At 44.7% G+C, this 20483-nt stretch overlaps 1 protein-coding gene across 3 annotated transcripts in view; it reads right to left on the bottom strand.

The window, feature by feature from the left end:
- Positions 1-20483, bottom strand: part of LOC123762880 (ubiquitin-conjugating enzyme E2 T) — a 65566-nt gene that overhangs the window by 32112 nt on the left and 12971 nt on the right. For all 3 annotated transcript variants that reach the window (XM_045749611.2, XM_045749610.2, XM_045749607.2), the window contains exon 3: positions 279-348. In XM_045749611.2, coding sequence (XP_045605567.1) covers positions 279-348 — 70 coding nt within the window. The remainder of the gene's footprint in view (positions 1-278; positions 349-20483) is intronic.

Genomic DNA, 20483 nt, shown 5'->3' with positions numbered 1-20483 from the left:
GTTCGGAAACCAAGTGGTGCTCTGTATGATAGAGCCTTTGGGTACAACTGCATAATATAGCTTCAATATAAAGGTTGCTATGGGTGGTTACATTGCTTGATTTAAATTGAAGACAGTTTTTTCCTCCACCTAAGTATTTTAAGTTTCAAATCAAACCGATTTGGCATTCAAGATATTGAATGGCAAACCTTGGTAGTGAATTAGGAAAACACAAAACTGTATGACATCTATAATAAGGATACCCAATGAAATATTTTTAAGAATAATAATGACTTCACCTTTCAGGGACTTCCACTTCAAGTCTGAATATTCCTCCAGCGTATACCGTGTCCTCATCACCAACAATTACTGTAATAAGACAAAAATCTTGACAATATTTAAGAAAACCAGCATTGAATGTAATGAAACACCATTTTCTGTGTGAGACCTGGAGGCTCCCCAGAGCTATACCAGGCTGATGTGCATATATCAGACTGTGGCAACAGTTAATCGATGGAGTTCTAGGCCAACCGGGGATCAGATCCAGAAACTGGCCCCTTCAAGTAGAGGCAAAAGGAGCAATGTGTTATAGACACCCCCATACAAATGGAAGCAGTCAGTCTGCCATCTACCAGGTCAGGCACCCAGAAGGGTAGGAATTCCAAAAACTACAGCTGGCCAAAAATTGCAAGCCGAAAGCCAAACTAGCAAGCAGAACTCCAATCAAAAACAAGCAAACAGGCATGACACCACCACAATTGCCGTGCAACCACCCCCTCCCCGGAAGGGGGGATGGAGGGGGGTTTCCAGACCTCCACGCTAGATACTCTCCTCAGTTCAAAGGCTGAATATATAAAAAAAAAAAAAAAAAAAAAAAAAAGACTGTATGGAGGGAGGGAGGCCAGGGAGCCTCCAGGTCTCACTCAGAAACTAGCATTTCATTACATTCGACGCTGGTTTTCTGTAGAGAGTCCCTTTGGTTCACCAGAGCTACCTAACCATAGATAAAGGAAAAAAGGGACTTACCTGGGAGGCAGCCATCACCCGTTCCATAACTCAAAGTCAAGACAACTGGCTGCAACCTGTGACCCAAGGCTACACACGCCTGAGAAGCGTCAGAAAATTAACGAGGTACAGTGCGGTCAGGACCCTGTCCAACCTCCAAAAGCCCCATGCCCGAATGTCAGCCCAAGACATATTACCAAAAATAGCAGCCAAAGCCGCAAATTTACGAACATCATGGGCACGGGGAGAGGCTGCAGGCTGGCTGGACTGCAGCCAGCCTGCAATCCTGGGGACGATCTGGGAGACCCGCGCCCTGGAACAGGGAAGAAAGGAAACTGGGACTACCTAAAGCACATCCCCTGCCACGGAGGCTGTGGTGCACAAATAACGCCAAAGAGCTGTAACCGGATATGAAACATGATGTATCCTAGGCCGAACCAACCAAGCATCAACAACCCAAAGACCCCTTAGGAAAGCAGCAGACTCATTCTTCGACAGAAAAGAAGGAAACGGCTGCAAATGAACAAAATGACCACCAGGACCGAAAGAGCAGAAACCCCTGCGCTGAAGGAGAGCATGAAGCTCCCCGACCCGATCCCCCCAGAGGCCAATGCCAACCAGGAAAAAGTCTTAGAAAAACAGTCCTGAACCAAAGAGGCCACCACAAATCGAGAAGTGAGATAAAGACAGCACCCGGTTTAATGACCAGTATGGCTCATGCAGCACATGAGCAGGCCTGTGGTGAAACAATGCCCAAGAAAGCTTGCAGAATGGAGCAGAAGTGACATCCACACCGAACGCAGGCTGCAGCGGCTCCACCAGCACCACATGACATGAGGCGACAGTATTTGGCACAAGATGGTTCTGAAACAACTAAGAGAGAAAGGACAAAACAACCTGATCAGAAATCGAAGACAACCAACGAACAGACAAAAAGTGCTGGAAGGAATGCCAGGAAACATCATACTGGCGCCAAGACTCAGCTTGCAGGTGGGACACCATCAACGAAGCCACCTGATCACCATACATGTGGTGATAAACCCGCATGAAAAAGACCAGACGCGAAGAGCGGAGATCGAACCAGCCTCGTACCGAACTGGACCGACCTGCTGAAAGAAGCGGAGCAGCGGGAAAACCCTCGGGTTCGGACATCGAGCAAGCAGTGCCTGAAACCAGAGCTGTGCCAGCCACCAAGAGGCCAACAGGACTACCCTCCCCTGGTTAGTCTCCAAGCGAGCCAGGACTTGGAGCAACAACCGACCCGGTGGGAATAGGAACAGGTAACCAAACCTCTACCAGTGAAGTGGAAAGCATACATAGACCTCGACGAGCCACACAGTCGTGGAAGGGTGCCGCATATACTGAAAGACGTCTCGACCAAGCTGACGCGAAGAGATCCACGTCCGGGCGCCTGAATGTCCGGCAGAGCCAATAGAACGAGTCGGTGTCAACCGTCCATTCCGTAGACAGGAGAATGAATCGGGAAAGGCTGTCCACCAGTGCAATGGACACTCCCTGGACATGAACCGCCAGGAGAACCAAACCCCTGAGAACTCAGCATACGAGTCAACCGAAGCGACCACCCCCAAAGAGCCAAGGACTGCATCGAACCCCCATGGTTCAGACAATGAACCACAGGGGAGCCGTCCGAATGGAGCCAGATCGTTAATCTGCGAGAGACTTGAACCCTCTGAAACGAATGCCACACCACTGTGAACTCCTGTGCCGCACTGTGAGCCTGACGGAAGGACGAACCCCACCGTCCCTGGCTGGCATGGTGAGCACTGGTCACAAAGCCCCAGCCCAGAGATGAGGCATCCAAGAGCACATCGCGCAAGGGCTCGAGTAGGTGCCATGACACAGAACCCTGAAAAACCCGAAGAGGAAGCTGGTGACGCAGCAGCCGACACAAGGCCCCCCCCCCCCCCCCCGGGTCTGAACCTAGCGATCGCGAGAGCAACGGAAGGAATGTCTCCTTAGGAACCAGAACAGCCACCGAAGCTAGATCCAACCCGACGGGTAGACCAGCAAGGTGAACTTCAGACTCCCGCACAGCTGCTCGAACAACCAACGCGTGACCTGGGTGCCTTCCAAAAACAGCCAAAGGGCGGACTGCAACCACAGCAATGTCACGGGAGGGAAATACAAGGAAGAGGTTCGAGAGTCCCACACAAGACCCAGCTAAGTCCAAACCTGAGAAGGAACCAAATGGGACTTTCTCAAGGTCATCAAGAACCCAAACCTGGCGAGCTGGGAAAGAACCAAATCCCTGGCGAGCAGACACGTGGACTGACTTCGGAACCCAGACCAGCCAGTCATCGAGGTAAGCCCGATCCCAAATGCTTAACCCTTAAACCGCTAAGGAGCATTCTGCCTTCAAAACCCATATACAATACATACATGTAATTACCTAAGTGTAATTACCTAAGTGTAGTTACAGGATGAGAGCTACGCTCGTGGTGTCCCGTCTTCCCAGCACTCTTTGTCATATAACGCTTTGAAACTCCTGACGGTCTTGGCCTCCACCACCTTCTCACTTAACTTGTTCCAACCGTCTACCACTCTATTTGCGAAGGTGAATTTTCTTATATTTCTTCGGCATCTGTGTTTAGCTAGTTTAAATCTATGACCTCTTGTTCTTGAAATTCCAGGTCTCAGGAAGTCTTCCCTGTCGATTTTATCAATTCCTGTTACTATTTTGTATGTAGTGATCATATCACCTCTTTTTCTTCTAGTTTTGGCATATTTAATGCTTCTAACCTCTCCTCGTAGCTCTTGCCCTTCAGTTCTGGGAGCCACTTAGTAGCATGTCTTTGCACCTTTTCCAGCTTGTTGATGTGCTTCTTAAGATATGGGCACCACACAACAGCTGCATATTCTAGCTTTGGCCTAACAAAAGTCATGAACAATTTCTTTAGTATATCGCCATCCATGTATTTAAATGCAATTCTGAAGTTAGAAAGCATAGCATAGGCTCCTTGCACAATATTCTTTATGTGATAGTTTCAGGTGATAGTTTTCTATCTAGAACCACTCCTAGATCTCTTTCTTTATCAGAATTCTTTAAAGATTTCTCACATAATATATAGGTTGTGTGGGGTCTATGTTCTCCTATTCCACATTCCATAACATGACATTTATTAACATTAAATTCCATTTGCCAAGTGGTGCTCCATATACTTATTTTGTCCAGGTCTTCTTGAAGGGCATGACAGTCATCTAAATTTCTTATCCTTCCTATTATCTTAGCATCATCAGCAAACATGTTCATATAATTCTGTATACCAACTGGTAGATCATTTATGTACACAATAAACATCACTGGTGCAAGAACTGAACCCTGTGGTACTCCACTTGTGACATTTCTCCATTCTGATACATTGCCTCTGATTACTGCCCTCATTTTTCTATCAGTCAGAAAATTTTTCATCCATGATAGAAGCTTACCTGTCACCCCTCCAATATTTTCCAGTTTCCATGTATGTATGTATTTATGTTCCCTGAGCACAGGGAAAACAAAAATTTAATTGTACTTACCAATGACGTAAATGAGCCGAGAAGTTGGCCGATGACTTCACGTATCATCTTCGCTGGAGCATAGTGCGTCCGGGCCGAGTCAGGCGCGGTGCAGGAGGAGCCCGAGTTGCCGCGAATTTATTTTCGCTGTATAATTTACAGTGTCTATGGGGTATTTTACAGCCATTTTTTTCACTGGTGTGGTTCAATATGTTCTCACTTGATTTATTATCATACAACTGTTGTAAATGTAGAATGTTTCCACATATTAGTGTCACAAGTATTTGCACAAAAATTTCTTATTTTTCAGTAAATATACACTTTATTATGATTTGTTTTCACTATTTACACTCACTTATTCTGTATTTACATGTTTTTTCACCAGTCTTGGAGATTTAGAAGTCATCAAGACTGTGATATTCATCAAAACATTTGACATAGCACCTTACCTTACCTTGAGGTGCTTCCGGGGCTTAGCGTCCCCGCGGCCCGGTCGTCGACCAGGCCTCCTGGTTGCTGGACTGATCAACCAGGCTGTTGGACACGGCTGCTCGCAGCCTGACGTATGAGTCACAGCCTGGTTGATCAGGTATCCTTTGGAGGTGCTTATCCAGTTCTCTCTTGAACACTGTAAGGGTTCTGCCAGTTATGCTCCTTATGTGTAGTGGAAGCGTGTTGAACAGTCTCGGGCCTCGAGCACAGAGGGGCCTGACACGCTGTGCACCAACTCATCACCATTTTACGTTTCTGTTCCCTCTTTGTTGTTGTCTTACATACAATGCACTCATGCTAGCCTACTGCACGGTTTGTAGTTGGTGGTAAATACCTTAGATTGTGTACGACAAAGACAACCCTGAAAGCAAGCCTAGGTGTGGAAACATGGTGCAATACTGGGTTCAGAATGGGCCTCTGTATACCAGGAATTGCTTTGCCAAAATTTTCTAGTAATTGTGTCACTACAGTAAAACTGAACACAGAAATTTTGTTTACCACCTGTTTTGACAAGATACATATTGTAACTGTTCAGCATTGTTACGTCAACAAGGTGGAAAAACTTTTTCTTGTTCCATTTCACTGTTTTCTGTACACACTCCATTGCCCCCACCATCATCATATCACATTTATCCACCAAACGCATTTGATGTTATAGGCCAAGACACAATCTGGCTTATAGATTATTTGTTTTGTTGTTCTGTTCACCTTGCCACTGTCCACCATTGTACCATCGTGAACAGTGGTCAACATGTTCACTTCACGCCTGTCTTTCCACCGCACTGGAAGCATTGCACCAGTTTTTCTTAGCTCACAATCACCAACCTGCATAGCAGTGTGAAACACTGGCATTTCCCTTCATTTTGCCTTCACTGTGCCACACTCTAGATCTATTATGAATCAAGAACCTAGTTAACAAAGGACTAGTATAATAGTTATCTCAGGATAATATGTGGCCTTTGTTCAGATATGGTGTAAGCAGTGACTTCACCCCACTATCTGAGAAGCCATGTTGGTCATTAGCAGGAATGTCTACATTTGTACCCGTATTCATTATCATGTGTAACACAATTCCTGTTTCACAGTCACAGAGTACAAAGAATTTCAATCCAAATCGGTGGTGTTTGGAGGGAATATACTGCTTGAAGGCAAGACGTCCTTTGAAAAGCACAAGGGATTCGTCAATCACCAGCTTCTGAGTTGGTACATAGAAATCCCTGTACTTTCCAATAAGTTCATTCAGGATGTGCCTTACCTTCCAAAGTCTATTATCTTCAGTCTGGTCTTCATTATTTGCAAAATGAAGACACCTGAGGATTATCAAAAATCTGTCTTGAGACATATATTTGCCGAACATTGGTGTTGGAACAGTATGGTCTTTGCTCCAATAATGGTCGAGTACGTGTTTGACACAATGTTTCATCAACATACACAGTGCCAAAAACACACACATTTCACCTAAAGTTGTATCTTTCCACTGCTGTAAACGTGAAAAATCAGATAACTCCTCCTCATGAATGAGATCAGCCACATATTTGTTCATTTCCTGAACAATATATTCTATGAACGGCTCATCAAAATATGCAGTAAAGTAGTCCATTTCACACATATCGGGACCTGTATCAGGGAAAAGGTCAGTAATCCCACCATTTGAATTATTAGAGACAGGAATTTGTAGAACAAAACCTGTCCCATCACTCCACAAAAAAATGCCTTGTGTCTTTCGAAAGACAATAGTGGCACCACAGCGAGGAAACCATGGACCAGGAGCTGAAGCCGGTCTAGCAACAGTAGGGGCGAGCAGGGACGGTGACAGAAAATTACTTGATGTTGAGGGTGTTTGTTCATCAGCGTCCCCATGTGGTCCCATGCGGTGCCGCATAGCTGGACCAGATGCTGCTGACGCGACAAAATGTCGCTTGGCAACACCACACACTCCACTGGCACTAACAGCACCGAAACTATTTTCCGATTCTAAGTCACTAAAACCAGAAATTCACCTTTCTCAGATTCGTCGACCAAAACATCAATATCTTGCAAAGTAGCACATGAACTGTGTGGTCTGGCATGAAGTGGGGTCGAGTGAGGGCGAGGAGGCATGTGCGAGATGCTAGACCTAGCCCTCGTGGAACCAGCATGTTCACTCTCATCGTTGGTCGTATCCACATCTGAGGGCTGTGTGTAGTCATGAACCATGTCGGAGTCATCAATATCAGATTCATTACCATCCGGGAACAAATTCTTATTAATTTCATCCTCAGTCAGAGGTTGCGATGAACACTTCGTTGAGCGGGGTTGGTCGGTAGAACATGATGCACTCGCCATGGTGTCTGCCGGGTAACTGAGGCCTGTACACAATGGCGGCCTATGGTGGATTTTTTCCCAGGTGCCATTTGTTTATGGTCGGGTACGGCTCGACGATAGCTACCCCCATCCCACGCGGGGCATTTAAAATCTAGTGCTAGACACTAAATCAGCTATTGATGTATTGCGCAGTATCAGTAAAGTTACTCACATCAGCTATATATGTATTGCGTGGTCTAAGGGTTAACAAATGCGAACAGGTCACCACAACCCAGGTAAGGCGTGTAAACACGCGAGGTGCCAGATTTAAGCTGAAAGGAAGGCAATAAAAACAGGAAGCCTGTCGCCTCACGACAAAACCGAGCCAGTCCCTGAACCCCGGATGAATCAGGATGTGCCTATGCGCGTCCCGGAGGCCCATGGACACCATCCAAGCGCCCGGCTCCAAAATGCAGCCGGACCTGGGACAGAATGGTCATCCGAAAGGAGGGGGCAAAAGACCCAGGGGTGCAGACAGGACAATTCCAGAATGAACTGCAGGTCCGCATAGTCCCGTTTCAGAACTGAACACAGGCGGGAAACCCACCTGAGAGATGCTGTCGTTTCAAGCACATCCCAAGCAAACCCACTCCAGGATGACCCAACAGACCGCAGGAGAAGCAGCTTGCCCTGCCAGCCCTGATCCCCCCGAAGGAGGAGGAGCCACCTAACACCATCACAGGCCGGAGGAAATGATCCAAAATGCCCATCAAATTGTGGGACCAGGTAAGAGCAAACAGCGTGACGGGGCGCCCCATCGCTCCGTCAATAGGGCGAACCGCAAAAAGATCAACTACTCTTACGAGATTTCGACCGATGTTCAGAGCGATCACTGCGCCGATCAAACACCGAGGGCCCCAGCCTCGAATCTGGCACAACTGGCTTACAACGACTGAAAGAACCCCAAGAGAACACCCCCCCCCCCCTCCCCTCAGGAGAACTAATAAGTCCGACATAGTCTGGCAACTAAACGAAGCTGCAGAAAATGCACCACTGCAGACTCTGCAAACAGCAACAGGGCTCTTAGATTTTCATTCCAAAGGGATGAAAATCTAAGAGCCAGGGCCCAAGCAGATTTCAAAAAGAGTGGACAAGCACCGCTTGTCAGCACACAAGGCAGGAAGCAAAAAACAGAGACACCCCCTTCCTGCAGAATCGGCACAAACAACTTCAACAAGGCAGTGGATGCCCGAGCCCCCAAGGCAAGTGCACCTGAAACAGGCCCGGAACCTAGATTCTCCACATCCTTCTCGAGCCAGTCCGAAGACAGCTCCAGCAGGGAAAAGATCAAGACCGAAGCCAAATGCCTGCGGGTGCGCAAATCCTCGGCCACCAGGGACGTCACAAGGAAGGGAACCTGCACATGAAGCTGCACCTGACCGATATCATGAGGAAGCATGGAGGAGAACAAGTACGCATTGAGATGCTCAAACTGATGATTGCTCCCCAGGCAAACCTGAATTATCGTACAGGTATTCAACTGCCGTTACTCAAGAGTGCGGGTCCGACAGAACGCATGCCATGCCCCCAACAAAAAAAGGGCAGTCCGCCAGTCTTCCTGGAGACTTATGAGGAGCCACCCAATGCCACCGCAGGCCGCGAGAAACTACTCGAAATGCCCACGAATCGCAAGACCAGGCATGAGTGAACAAAGCATGCCTCCTCCCCCATCACCCCGTCAACAGGGCAAACCGCGAAAGGGCCAACACCCCCATACGAGAACCCGATCTACGCACAGAGCGATCACCGCGCCAACCAGATGTAGACGGCTCCGAAACTGGCACCTGTGGCCTACCCCGATGAGCAGAACCCCAATCCCTGGCACGACCCCTCCGGGAAGAACCCACCCAGAACCCCCGGAGAACCAACAAGTCAGACATCGGACGACAGCTGGAAGAAGCTGCTTGTATATACTGTTCGACCGCAGAGTCCGCAAACAGCAAAAGACAAAAAGGTGAAGACAACCTAAGAGCCAGGGCCCAAGCCGATTCCAAGGAGGAAGTGAGCACAACCTGTAGACACAAGATGCACAGCAAAAAAATTGGGACAGCACATCCCATAGGATCGGTGCAAACAGCTTCAAAATCACAGACGACGCACAAGCAGCCGAGAATTAACCCTTGCGTTGCTAAGGGCTAAGTAGCCTTTGTCACCCACAGGTGCATAACAAAAAAAAAAATCCTCCTTACTTGTTAATTTGTGTTCCCTGACCATGAGAAAAAAAAAGAATTGTACTTACAATGACGTAATTAAGCCGACAATATGAGGGATGACGTCACACCCTGCATGCTCGCTCATGCAAGGTGCGTCCAGAGGTCTTCAAGCAGCCAGAGTTGCCACGAATTTATTTTTGCGGCATTATTTACAGTGTCTAGGCATATTTTATCACTAATATTATTCACTAATTGTGTTGCATATAATGTTACATCATGTTCAATGTAATAAATGTTGCATCCATCGAGTATACATATGTGCACACAAATGTTTTCCATTATGCCAATATAATATGTATTCACATTGTTCATTATTATATTTACACACATGCACGCACTATTTACAAATTTTTGCACTATTATTGCACATTTAGAAGCTCCCTATATACACACATTGTATATACCCATGTACAAATGTGTTCACCATAGCAAACCACTAAGCTAGTAAGATGAGCAAAACAAGAGTGGCTGCCACACACACACACACACACACACACACAATGTGTGAAACATTAAATGAAAAGTTCCAAAGTGTGTTTGTACAAAATGAAATCTTCAGGGAACCAGACACAATAAGAATTCCAGAGAACAGCATAGAGCATATAGAGGTGTCTAGAGATGAAGTGAAGAAAATGCTAAAGGAGCTAAGTAAGAACAAAGCAGTTGGTCCAGATAGAGTTTCATCATGGGTTTTGAGAGAATGTGCACCTGAGCTCGGCATTCCACTTCAACTGATTTTTCAGGCATCCCTGTGTAAAGTAGTTGTAGCTGATGTGTCAAAAAAGGCTAACAAAGTTCCAATATGCAAAAGTGGCAGCAGGGAAGACTCCCTCAATTATAGACCTGTATCATTGACAAGTGCAATAGTTAAAATATTGGGAAAATAATTAAAACTAAATGGGTAGAACACCTGGAGAAAAACGATATAATATCAGACAGACAGTATGGTTTTCGATCTGGAAGATCCTGTGTAACGAATTTACTCAGTTTCTATGATCGAGCCACAGAGATTTTACAGGAAAGAGATGGTTGGGTTGACTGCACCTATCTGAACCTAAAAAAGGCTTTTGACAGAGTTCCACATAAAAGGTTGTTCTGGAAAGTGGAACATATTGGTGGGGTGACAGGTATGCTTCTAGCATGGATGAAAAATTTCCTGACAGAAAAATGAGGGCCGTAATCAGAGGCAATGAATCGGATTGGAGGAATGTCACAAGTGGAGTACCACAGGGTTCAGTTCTTGCACCGGTAATGTTCATTGTGTACATAAATGATCTACCAGATGGAATACAAAATTATATAAACATGTTTGCTGATGATGCTAAGATAATAGGAAAGATGATAAACCTACGAAATTGTCATGCCCTTCAAGAAGACCTGGACAAAATAAGTATATGGAGCACCACTTGGCAAATGGAATTTAATGTGAATAAATGCCATGTTATGGAATATGGAATAGGAGAACAGACCCCACACAACCTATAAATTATGTGAGAAATCTTTAAAGAATTCTGACAAAGAAAGGGATCTAGGGGTGGTCCTAGATAGAAAACTGTCACCTGAGAACCACATTAAAAACATTGTGGGAGGAGCCTATGCTACACTTTCTAACTTCAGAATTGCTTTTAAATACAATAGGGCCTCGACTTACGATGCTAATCCGTTCCCAGAGACGGATCGTAAGTCGAAGCAATTTTTCCCATAAGAAATAAAGGGAATTGAATTAATCCGTTCCCCACCCTCCAAAATATTAACATACAAATACATTTTATACCGAGTACAATGTTTTTTTCTAACTACAATACAGTTCCTAAGTTTATCTTACCTTTATGGAGGGCTCTTGATGGTGTATGGAAGATGGTGATGAGGGGAAGGAGGAGAGTTGTTACTGTTTGGAAGGGGAGTTCCCTTCCATTATCACATCAGGCAGTGATGTTTTCTCTGGGGTATTCTCTCTCCTATGTTTTGCCTGAATACCACTAGGACCTGGTTGTGGTTCAGTGCTTGTTTGTCTCACTAAAAATTTGTCAAGAGACATTTGTTTTTCCCTGTTGTTTTAACATTTGTCTGTAATAATGCATCACAGTGTCATTGAATAGGTTAAGGCAACGACCTACTGCAGCTTCATTTGGGCGAGTCGTTTCAGCAAAGGTTTGCAATTCTTCCCATGCTGCACACATTTTCTTTATTGTTGAGGAAGATACATTCTGTACTGGCACATCCTCCCCAGAAGAAATTTCCTCAGCTGTCAAATCGCCACTTGCATTACCACACAACACAAGAGTAAACCGGTCTTTCATAGGCTTGTGTCCAGGTAATAACTTCTTCTCCTTGGTAATGTATGTTTTCTTTGGCAATCTTTCTCAGAATAGCCCTGTCTCATCACAATTAAACACTTGTTGTGGTAGGTATGCCTCACTCTGCACAAAATTTTTAAATTCGCCAATGAATCTTTCAGCCGCTGGTTTGTCTGAGCTGGCAGCCTCCCCCTCCCCATGGAGCCGGTCGGCCGAGCGGACAGCACGCTTGATTTGTGATCCTGTGGTCCTGGGTTCAATCCTGGGCGCCGGCGAGAAACAATGGGCAGAGTTTCTTTCACCCTATGCCCCTGTTACCTAGCAGTAAAATAGGTACCTGGGAGTTAGTCAGCTGTCACGGGCTGCTTCCTGGGGGTGGAGGCCTGGTCGAGGACCAGGCCGCAGGGACACTAAAGCCCCGAAATCATCTCAAGATAACCTCAAGATGCCTCACAACACTATGAATTCCACTTCTTTTTCTAAATTTCTCAGACCATCCCCTGCTCGCCTTAAACTCTTTCACTTCTGCATCATTCGTTCCAAGGGTTTTCTTTAAAAGGTCTTCATGCAATTTTCTTGCCTTTTCACAAATGATGGCCTCCAAAACGCTATCACCCGCTAACTCCTTGTTGTGTATCCAAATTAATAATAACTGTTCAACATCTTTAACCCTTTAACTGCGCGGCCTATAAATATGACATCCCCCCAGTGCGCAGGAAATGAAACCTTGGGAAAAAATTAATTTTTCTTCGGAAAGTGTCAAAAACCCTCCCTGTATATGGGTATAGCAACGCAACTTCGAAATTGTACTTACTTTGGCTGCTATGGGGTCCGAAAGGTGGGCCATGACGTCATAATTCCCCGTGCGCCAGAGCAGTATGCTCCCGGGGCCGGTGGGGCGAGCGAGTTGCCATGAATATATTTTTGCACATTTTTTGTGCACAGTTCCAAATACATTTTATTTGTTTTTACATGCTAATCCTATGTATAATGAACACGTACACTATATTATGGTAGTAAAACATCTGTACTGTCCGAAGACACTGTGTTACGTGCATGACACTTGTGTACACATGTTGCACATATTTACCATGTATCATGCTAATTTATGTATATATACAGTCTATTTACAGACTATACACTGTCACACACTATATACATTCACCATCAACACATTCAGAACACCGCGAGTGTGAGCAGCCACACCCAGCCAGCCCTCCCTCACTCCTCCAACTCGCCAACATTGCTCCTCCAAATCATACAGTTATTCACACGAATGTTTCAAGTTCATTTATGTATATTTACAACATATGTACACACTCTACACTGTCACACACTATATACATTCACCATCAACACACTCAGAACACCGCGAGTGTGAGCAGCCACACCCAGCCAGCCCTCCCTCACTCCAACATTGCTCCTCCCACCATACTGTTATTGTATTTATTACACAATTTACACATGTTATATATACCTATCTACATGTTTTATTTACCAGAACTATGCAAGTAAGCCGGTATTGTGTCCAAACAGTACAGTGGCCACCATACACTGCATGACAAATCACACAACAGATGACGCCACGATTACGACGTCACCTCCCTCACCAAAATAGCTCCTCACAACATACTCCTGGTGCTGTTATTACACTATTCTACACACTGTATATACCCATGTACATGTGTGTTCCCCATAGCGAACCACGAAGCTAGTATGGTGAGCAAAACAGAGTTACTGCCACACAGTGAGGCTACCTCAATTCTCTCCCTTCCTCCCTCCCTCACCAAAATTCCTCTTTCCTACGCACAACACTCATTATAACCACAATCCTGGTCACTAATACCTGTAAATGAATAATTGACCACAAGTTTATTTTGAAAAGGAACCTAAAAAGTCGTTTGAAGGTTCCTACATGGACGAAATAATGCTGTGGTGCTGTGGCTAGCGCTGTGAACATCGTGAACAGCATTGAATCACTGATATTTGAACACTGTACCCAGTCATTATTACACTCGGGCTCTTCTATAATACTATCATGGCTAAATAAAACAGATTATATATATATTTTGACAATATTTGCCGTTGCTGTGGTCACACACTGAACAGCAGTGCTGTGCGCTCATGCTGCGAGCGCCAGCCTTGGTTGCTCACTCACTACTGAGGCTCTGGCACCCGGCAATGTGGACCATGATTTTTTTTAAAGATGGCGTCTGTTTACAAGAGCCCCGAGGAAGCTGATGTGAACCCCATGTAGCCGCAGGAGTTTTGAATGGAACGTGAAAAATAAAAACACCAGGAGGCGCGTTGCGCACCTGAAGCCTGGGCCTGCAGGCGCATTGCGCAGTTAAAGGGTTAAGTGTTTGTGTTCTATGTTTCGTGATTATTGATACACTTTTTGCCACTATAGCACCCATAGTGTCCTTTTTCTTAGCCAGTATGGTGGATATCGTTGACTGAGATTTGTTGTACTGCCTAGCCAGTTCAACAACCTGCACACCATCTTCATATTTACGAATGATCTCTTGTTTCTGCTCTATGGTCATTCTTACATGGGATCTCATATGTTTAGCCTTACCACTGACTTTCCTGGGACTCATGTTGTGATATATAATAATTACTTTAATGTTCAAAAATGCAAAAAATCACCACAAACACGGAATTTCTTATAGGCATGATCGTCACTAAGCGGGCAGCTGTAGTAAACTGAGGCAGGTCGGACAGCGTGACCGGGAACCATGCGCTCCGTCGACCCGAACGTGTACCAACAAATATCGGAAGTTGACGACACCATTGGATGTCGAGTCGCATTTTTCGATGAAATTTACATCGTAACTCAATATTATCGTAAGTAGGGGCAATAGTAAGTCAAGGTACCACTGTATGTGGATGGCGAAATACTAAAAAAATTGTTCACGACTTTTGTTAGACCAAAGCTGGAATTTGTAGCGGTTGTATGGCGCCCATATCTTAAGAAGCACATTAACAAAGTGGAAAAAGTGCAAAGACATGCCACCAAGTGGCTCCCAGAACAGAAGGACAAGAGCTACAAGGAGAGGTTAGAGGCATTAAATATCCAAAAACTAGAAGATGCAAGAAACATAGGCGATATGATCACTACGTACAAAATAGGAACAGGAATCGATAAAATTGATAGGGATGAATTCCTGAGACCTGGAACTTCAAGAACAAGAGGTCATAGATTTAAACTAACAAAACAAAGCTGCCGGAGAAAAATAAAAAAATTCTCTTTTGTAAACAGAGTGGTAGACAGTTGGAACAAGTTAGGTGAGGTGGTGGTGGAGGCCAACACCGTCATTAGATTTAAAGCGTTATATGACAAAAGAGTGCTGGGTAGACAGGACACCACGAGCGTAGCTCTCATCCTGTAACTACACTTAGGTAATTACACACACACACACACACACACACAAATTTAGATACTATAGTGAACTCTCATGTAGAAATAATTAGTAAATTGAAAGAAAGTAATGACCATTTGAATAGCAAAGTTTTATGTCTTGAGGGTTTAGTGAAAGACTTGCGCAAGGATAAGAATCAATTGGAAACAAATTGCAAAGCCATGGAAGAAGAAAATAAACTCTTAAAAATAGCTTTGGAAGAAGTTAAAGTAAATTTAAACATAAATGACTACAATAGGTTAGGCAAGGAAATTCAACAGGAGAAACAGCTTTTGTCAGCACAGATGGAGGAAGTTACACAGGGAATAGAACAGTGCAAGAAAGATATGCAACTCACTTATGCACAAGTGACCAAGGAGAAGGAAAAAATAGAAGAAGCAGTAAAGGAAGTCAAACACTGCAGCAACCAAGATAAAACAAACATTAGGCTAGAAGTGAGGAAAGAATTGGCATCTAACCCGAAGTTGGTGCAAAACACAGTTGATCGGAGTAAGTCCCTGATCATTTTTGGCTGCAAAGAAAAGGCGATAACATCTAGGTCAGAAAGAGCTGTAGAAGAAGCTAAAGTAGTAGATAAAATTGTTGGCCTCGTGGAAGGTCTTACAAACAGAGAGAATGTGTGCGACTACAGGAGAATAGGCAGGTACGTAAAAGGGAAAGATCGACCTTTGAGGATCACCCTAAACGGTGCCAAACAGATGGAAGAAGTACTAAGGAATGCTAGAAAATTGCAAAGGGATGAGGATGGGAAAGGGTGGTCATTAAGACGAGATCTTTCAAAAGAAGATAGAGAGAAGCTGAAACTGAACCTCGCCGAGGCAAAACATTTAAATGAGAGCAGGAATGAAGAAGAAATAAATTCTTTTTTCTACAAAGTGATAGGGGTAGGCAAACCAGTAAAGTGGTACATAAAGGCAAACCAACAAAATCAATAGAGAGAGGGGGAGTGAAGAATAAGGAGAGGGGGAACAAGTTCCTGAAGATTGCATACACCAACATAGATGGAGTGAGATCGAAGATACTGGAGTTAAGTGATGTAATACAGCTGCAGACACCAGACATTGTTGCACTCACGGAGACAAAACTTGAAGATGTAATTTTAAATGAGGTCATATTCCCAAGGGGCTACTCAATTTGGAGACGGGACAGAAAAATTAGGAAAGGCGGTGGCGTTGCTGTGCTGGTAAAAGAACACCTAAAGGTGAAGGAAATAATGACTGCCAATCCACAAGAAGTTGACATAATAGCACTAGAGATCTGCTATGAGGATGATAAACTAATGATGATAAATGCATATAGTCCACCGCCAAGCAGCACATGGTCAAAGGAGGAGCTAGATAGTAAACGTGAAGGTCTTATAACAATAATGAGAGAGATTATAGCGAGAGCGGATAACGATAGATCACGACTGTTGATAGTCGGTGACTTCAACTTGAAATCCATAGACTGGGAAGCATATGAAGCTAAAACAGAAGATTTTTGGACCTGTAAATTTGTAGACCTCATCCTGGAAACATTCTTGTATCAACATGTTAAACAAGCTACGAGGATGAGGGAAGGGGACGTTCCCTCCATGCTAGATTTGATATTTACCAGGAAGGAGGAAGAGATATTTGACATTCAGTACCTTCCTCCCTTGGGTAAAAGTGACCATGTCTTTTTGGGAATAAAGTATGCAATGCGTTATAAGCTGGAAGAAAATAAGGAGGTTGAAGCAGTTGAAAAACCAGACTTCAGGAGAGGACATTATGGTGACCTTAGAAATTTTTTTAGTGAGTATAATTGGACAGACTTGATGCTAGGCAAGGAAGTGAATGAGATGTATGGCAAGTTTTGTGAAATATATGATAAAGGCACAAAAAAATTTATACCAAAACAGAGATGCAGAACTAGGAAACAGGATTGGTTCAATAGAAATTGCGAGAGGGCTAGAGACCGAAAGACACAAAAATGGAATCAATACAGGAAGAGGCCGAACCCCCAAACATACCAGCGATACAAAGATGCGAGAAACAACTACACGGCAGTGAGGAGAGAGGCAGAAAGAAATTTTGAAAAAGGGATTGCGGACAAATGTAAAACAGAACCAGGTCTATTCTATAAATTCATAAACAACAAATTGCAGGTAAAGGATAATATTCAGAGGTTGAAAATGGGAAATAGATTCACGGAAGATGAAAAGGAAATGTGTGAAACACTAAACGAAAAGTTCCAAAGTGTGTTTGTACAAAATGAAATCTTTAGGGAACCAGATACAATAAGAATTCCAGAGAACAACATAGAACACATAGAGGTGTCTAGAGACGAAGTGGAAAAAATGCTCAAGGAGCTCGGTAAGAACAAAGCAGCTGGCCCAGATGGCGTTTCACCATGGGTTCTGAGAGAATGTGCATCTGAGCTCAGCATTCCACTTCACCTGATCTTTCAGGCATCCCTGTGTACAGGAATCGTAGCAGACGGGTGGAAACAGGCTAACATAGTTCCAATCTACAAAAGTGGCAGCAGGGAAGACCCCCTCAATTATAGACCTGTATCATTAACAAGTGTAATAGTGAAAGTATTGGAAAAACTAATCAAAACTAAATGGGTAGAACACCTAGAGAGAAATGATATAATATCAGACAGACAGTATGGTTTTCGATCTGGAAGATCCTGTGTATCGAATTTACTCAGTTTCTATGATCGAGCCACAGAGATATTACAGGAAAGAGATGGTTGGGTTGACTGCATCTATCTGGACCTAAAAAAGGCTTTCGACAGAGTTCCACATAAGAGGTTGTTCTGGAAACTGGAAAATATTGGAGGGGTGACAGGTAAGCTTCTATCATGGATGAAAAATTTTCTGACTGATAGAAAAATGAGGGCAGTAATCAGAGGCAATGTATCAGAATGGAGAAATGTCACAAGTGGAGTACCACAGGGTTCAGTTCTTGCACCAGTGATGTTTATTGTGTACATAAATGATCTACCAGTTGGTATACAGAATTATATGAACATGTTTGCTGATGATGCTAAGATAATAGGAAGGATAAGAAATTTAGATGACTGTCATGCCCTTCAAAAAGACCTGGACAAAATAAGTATATGGAGCACCACTTGGCAAATGGAATTTAATGTTAATAAATGTCATGTTATGGAATGTGGAATAGGAGAACATAGACCCCACACAACCTATATATTATGTGAGAAATCTTTAAAGAATTCTGATAAAGAAAGAGATCTAGGAGTGGTTCTAGATAGAAAACTATCACCTGAGGACCACATAAAGAATATTGTGCAAGGAGCCTATGCTATGCTTTCTAACTTCAGAATTGCATTTAAATACATGGATGGCGATATACTAAAGAAATTGTTCATGACTTTTGTTAGGCCAAAGCTAGAATATGCAGCTGTTGTGTGGTGCCCATATCTTAAGAAGCACATCAACAAACTGGAAAAGGTGCAAAGACATGCTACTAAGTGGCTCCCAGAACTGAAGGGCAAGAGCTACGAGGAGAGGTTAGAAGCATTAAATATGCCAAAACTAGAAGACAGAAGAAAAAGAGGTGATATGATCACTACATACAAAATAGTAACAGGAATTGACAAAATCGACAGGGAAGACTTCCTGAGACCTGGAACTTCAAGAACAAGAGGTCATAGATTTAAACTAGCTAAACACAGATGCCGAAGAAATATAAGAAAATTCACCTTCGCAAATAGAGTGGTAGACGGTTGGAACAAGTTAAGTGAGAAGGTGGTGGAGGCCAAGACCGTCAGTAGTTTCAAAGCGTTATATGACAAAGAGTGCTGGGAAGACGGGACACCACGAGCGTAGCTCTCATCCTGTAACTACACTTAGGTAATTACACTTAGGTAATTACACTAAGCCTAAAAAAGGCTTTCGACTTTGACCCTCAATTCCCTACGCCCGAAATGAGCCCTAGACGTCGCCAACACAGCAGCAAAAGCTGCAAACGTCCGAACAACACAGGCGCAAAGACAGACCGCAGGCTGTAAGACTAAAAACTCTGCGGACGACCTGGGAGACCCGAGCCCTAAAACAGGGAACGAGGGGAACCGGATCAAACCAAAGCGCATCCCCAGACACGGTACGCAGGTAACGGCAAAAAGCGCAACCGGACAACACAGGACGCACCCCCGGCCAAACCAATCAAGCATCAATAACCCAAAAACCCCTCCGGAAACCAGCCGTCTCGACCGTCGCCAGGACGGAGAAAGGCTGCACACGTACAAATCTACCACCAGTACCAAAGAGCAGAAACCTGAACTGAAGGGGCTACCACAAACTGAGGAGAAGATAAGAAGGCACCCTGATCAAGGACCAGGACGGCACAGGCGACGCATGAGCAGGCCAGAGGTGAAACAAAACACGAGAAAGCGTACGATACGGGGAAGATGTGACGTCCACCCCGAACGCAAGCCGGAGTGGCTCCGCCAGCACCACACAAAACGAGGCAACAGTAAGAAACATCAAATAACTGTAGTCCTGAAAACCCAAGAAAGGGCAAGACAACCCAATGCAAAAGAGAAGACAACGTACAAAGAGCAAGAAAAAGTGCATAGAAACACCAGGAACGTCATACTGTCACCAAGACGAAGCTCGCAGGTGGGACACCGTCAACAAGGCCACCTGAACACCACAGAGATGGTGATACCCGCGTCAAAATAACAGACGCGAAGAGCCGAGGAGAAGGCTGAACCAGTCACGTACAGGACTGATCCGACCTACCAAAAGAGGCGGAGCTGCAGGAAAACGCCCCGGGTTTGGACACCTATCAAGCAGGGTCTGAAAAGAAAGCTGGGCCGGCCACCAAGGAACCATAAGGACTGCTCTCATGGGAATGGGCTGCAACTGAGCCAAAACCCGAAGCAACAGCTGGACTGGGAGATGAGGAACAGGTACCCCCACCTCGACCAGTCCTGCCGAAAAGCATCCAACATGAACGCCTTGCAGGTGGGTAAGGGCGCCACATAAAATGGGCGACGCCTAGACCACACCGACTCAAAGACGTCCATGGCCAGGAGTCCATACGTCCAGCAGAGCCAACAAAACGAGTCGGTGACGACTGGCCAATCCGCGAACAGAGGAATGAACTGAGACAGCTGTCCGCCAGGATGCAGGACACACCCCGGACATGAATCTCATGGTTAGCCAAACCCCGAGAATCCAGCAAACGAGCCACTCTAAGGAACCAACCCCAAAGGTCAACACC

Source organism: Procambarus clarkii, chromosome 47 (assembly GCF_040958095.1).
Source record: "Procambarus clarkii isolate CNS0578487 chromosome 47, FALCON_Pclarkii_2.0, whole genome shotgun sequence".
Classification (NCBI taxonomy): domain Eukaryota; kingdom Metazoa; phylum Arthropoda; class Malacostraca; order Decapoda; family Cambaridae; genus Procambarus; species Procambarus clarkii.
Note: the sequence above shows the minus strand (reverse complement) of the source record. Positions and strands in the feature narration are given on the sequence as shown.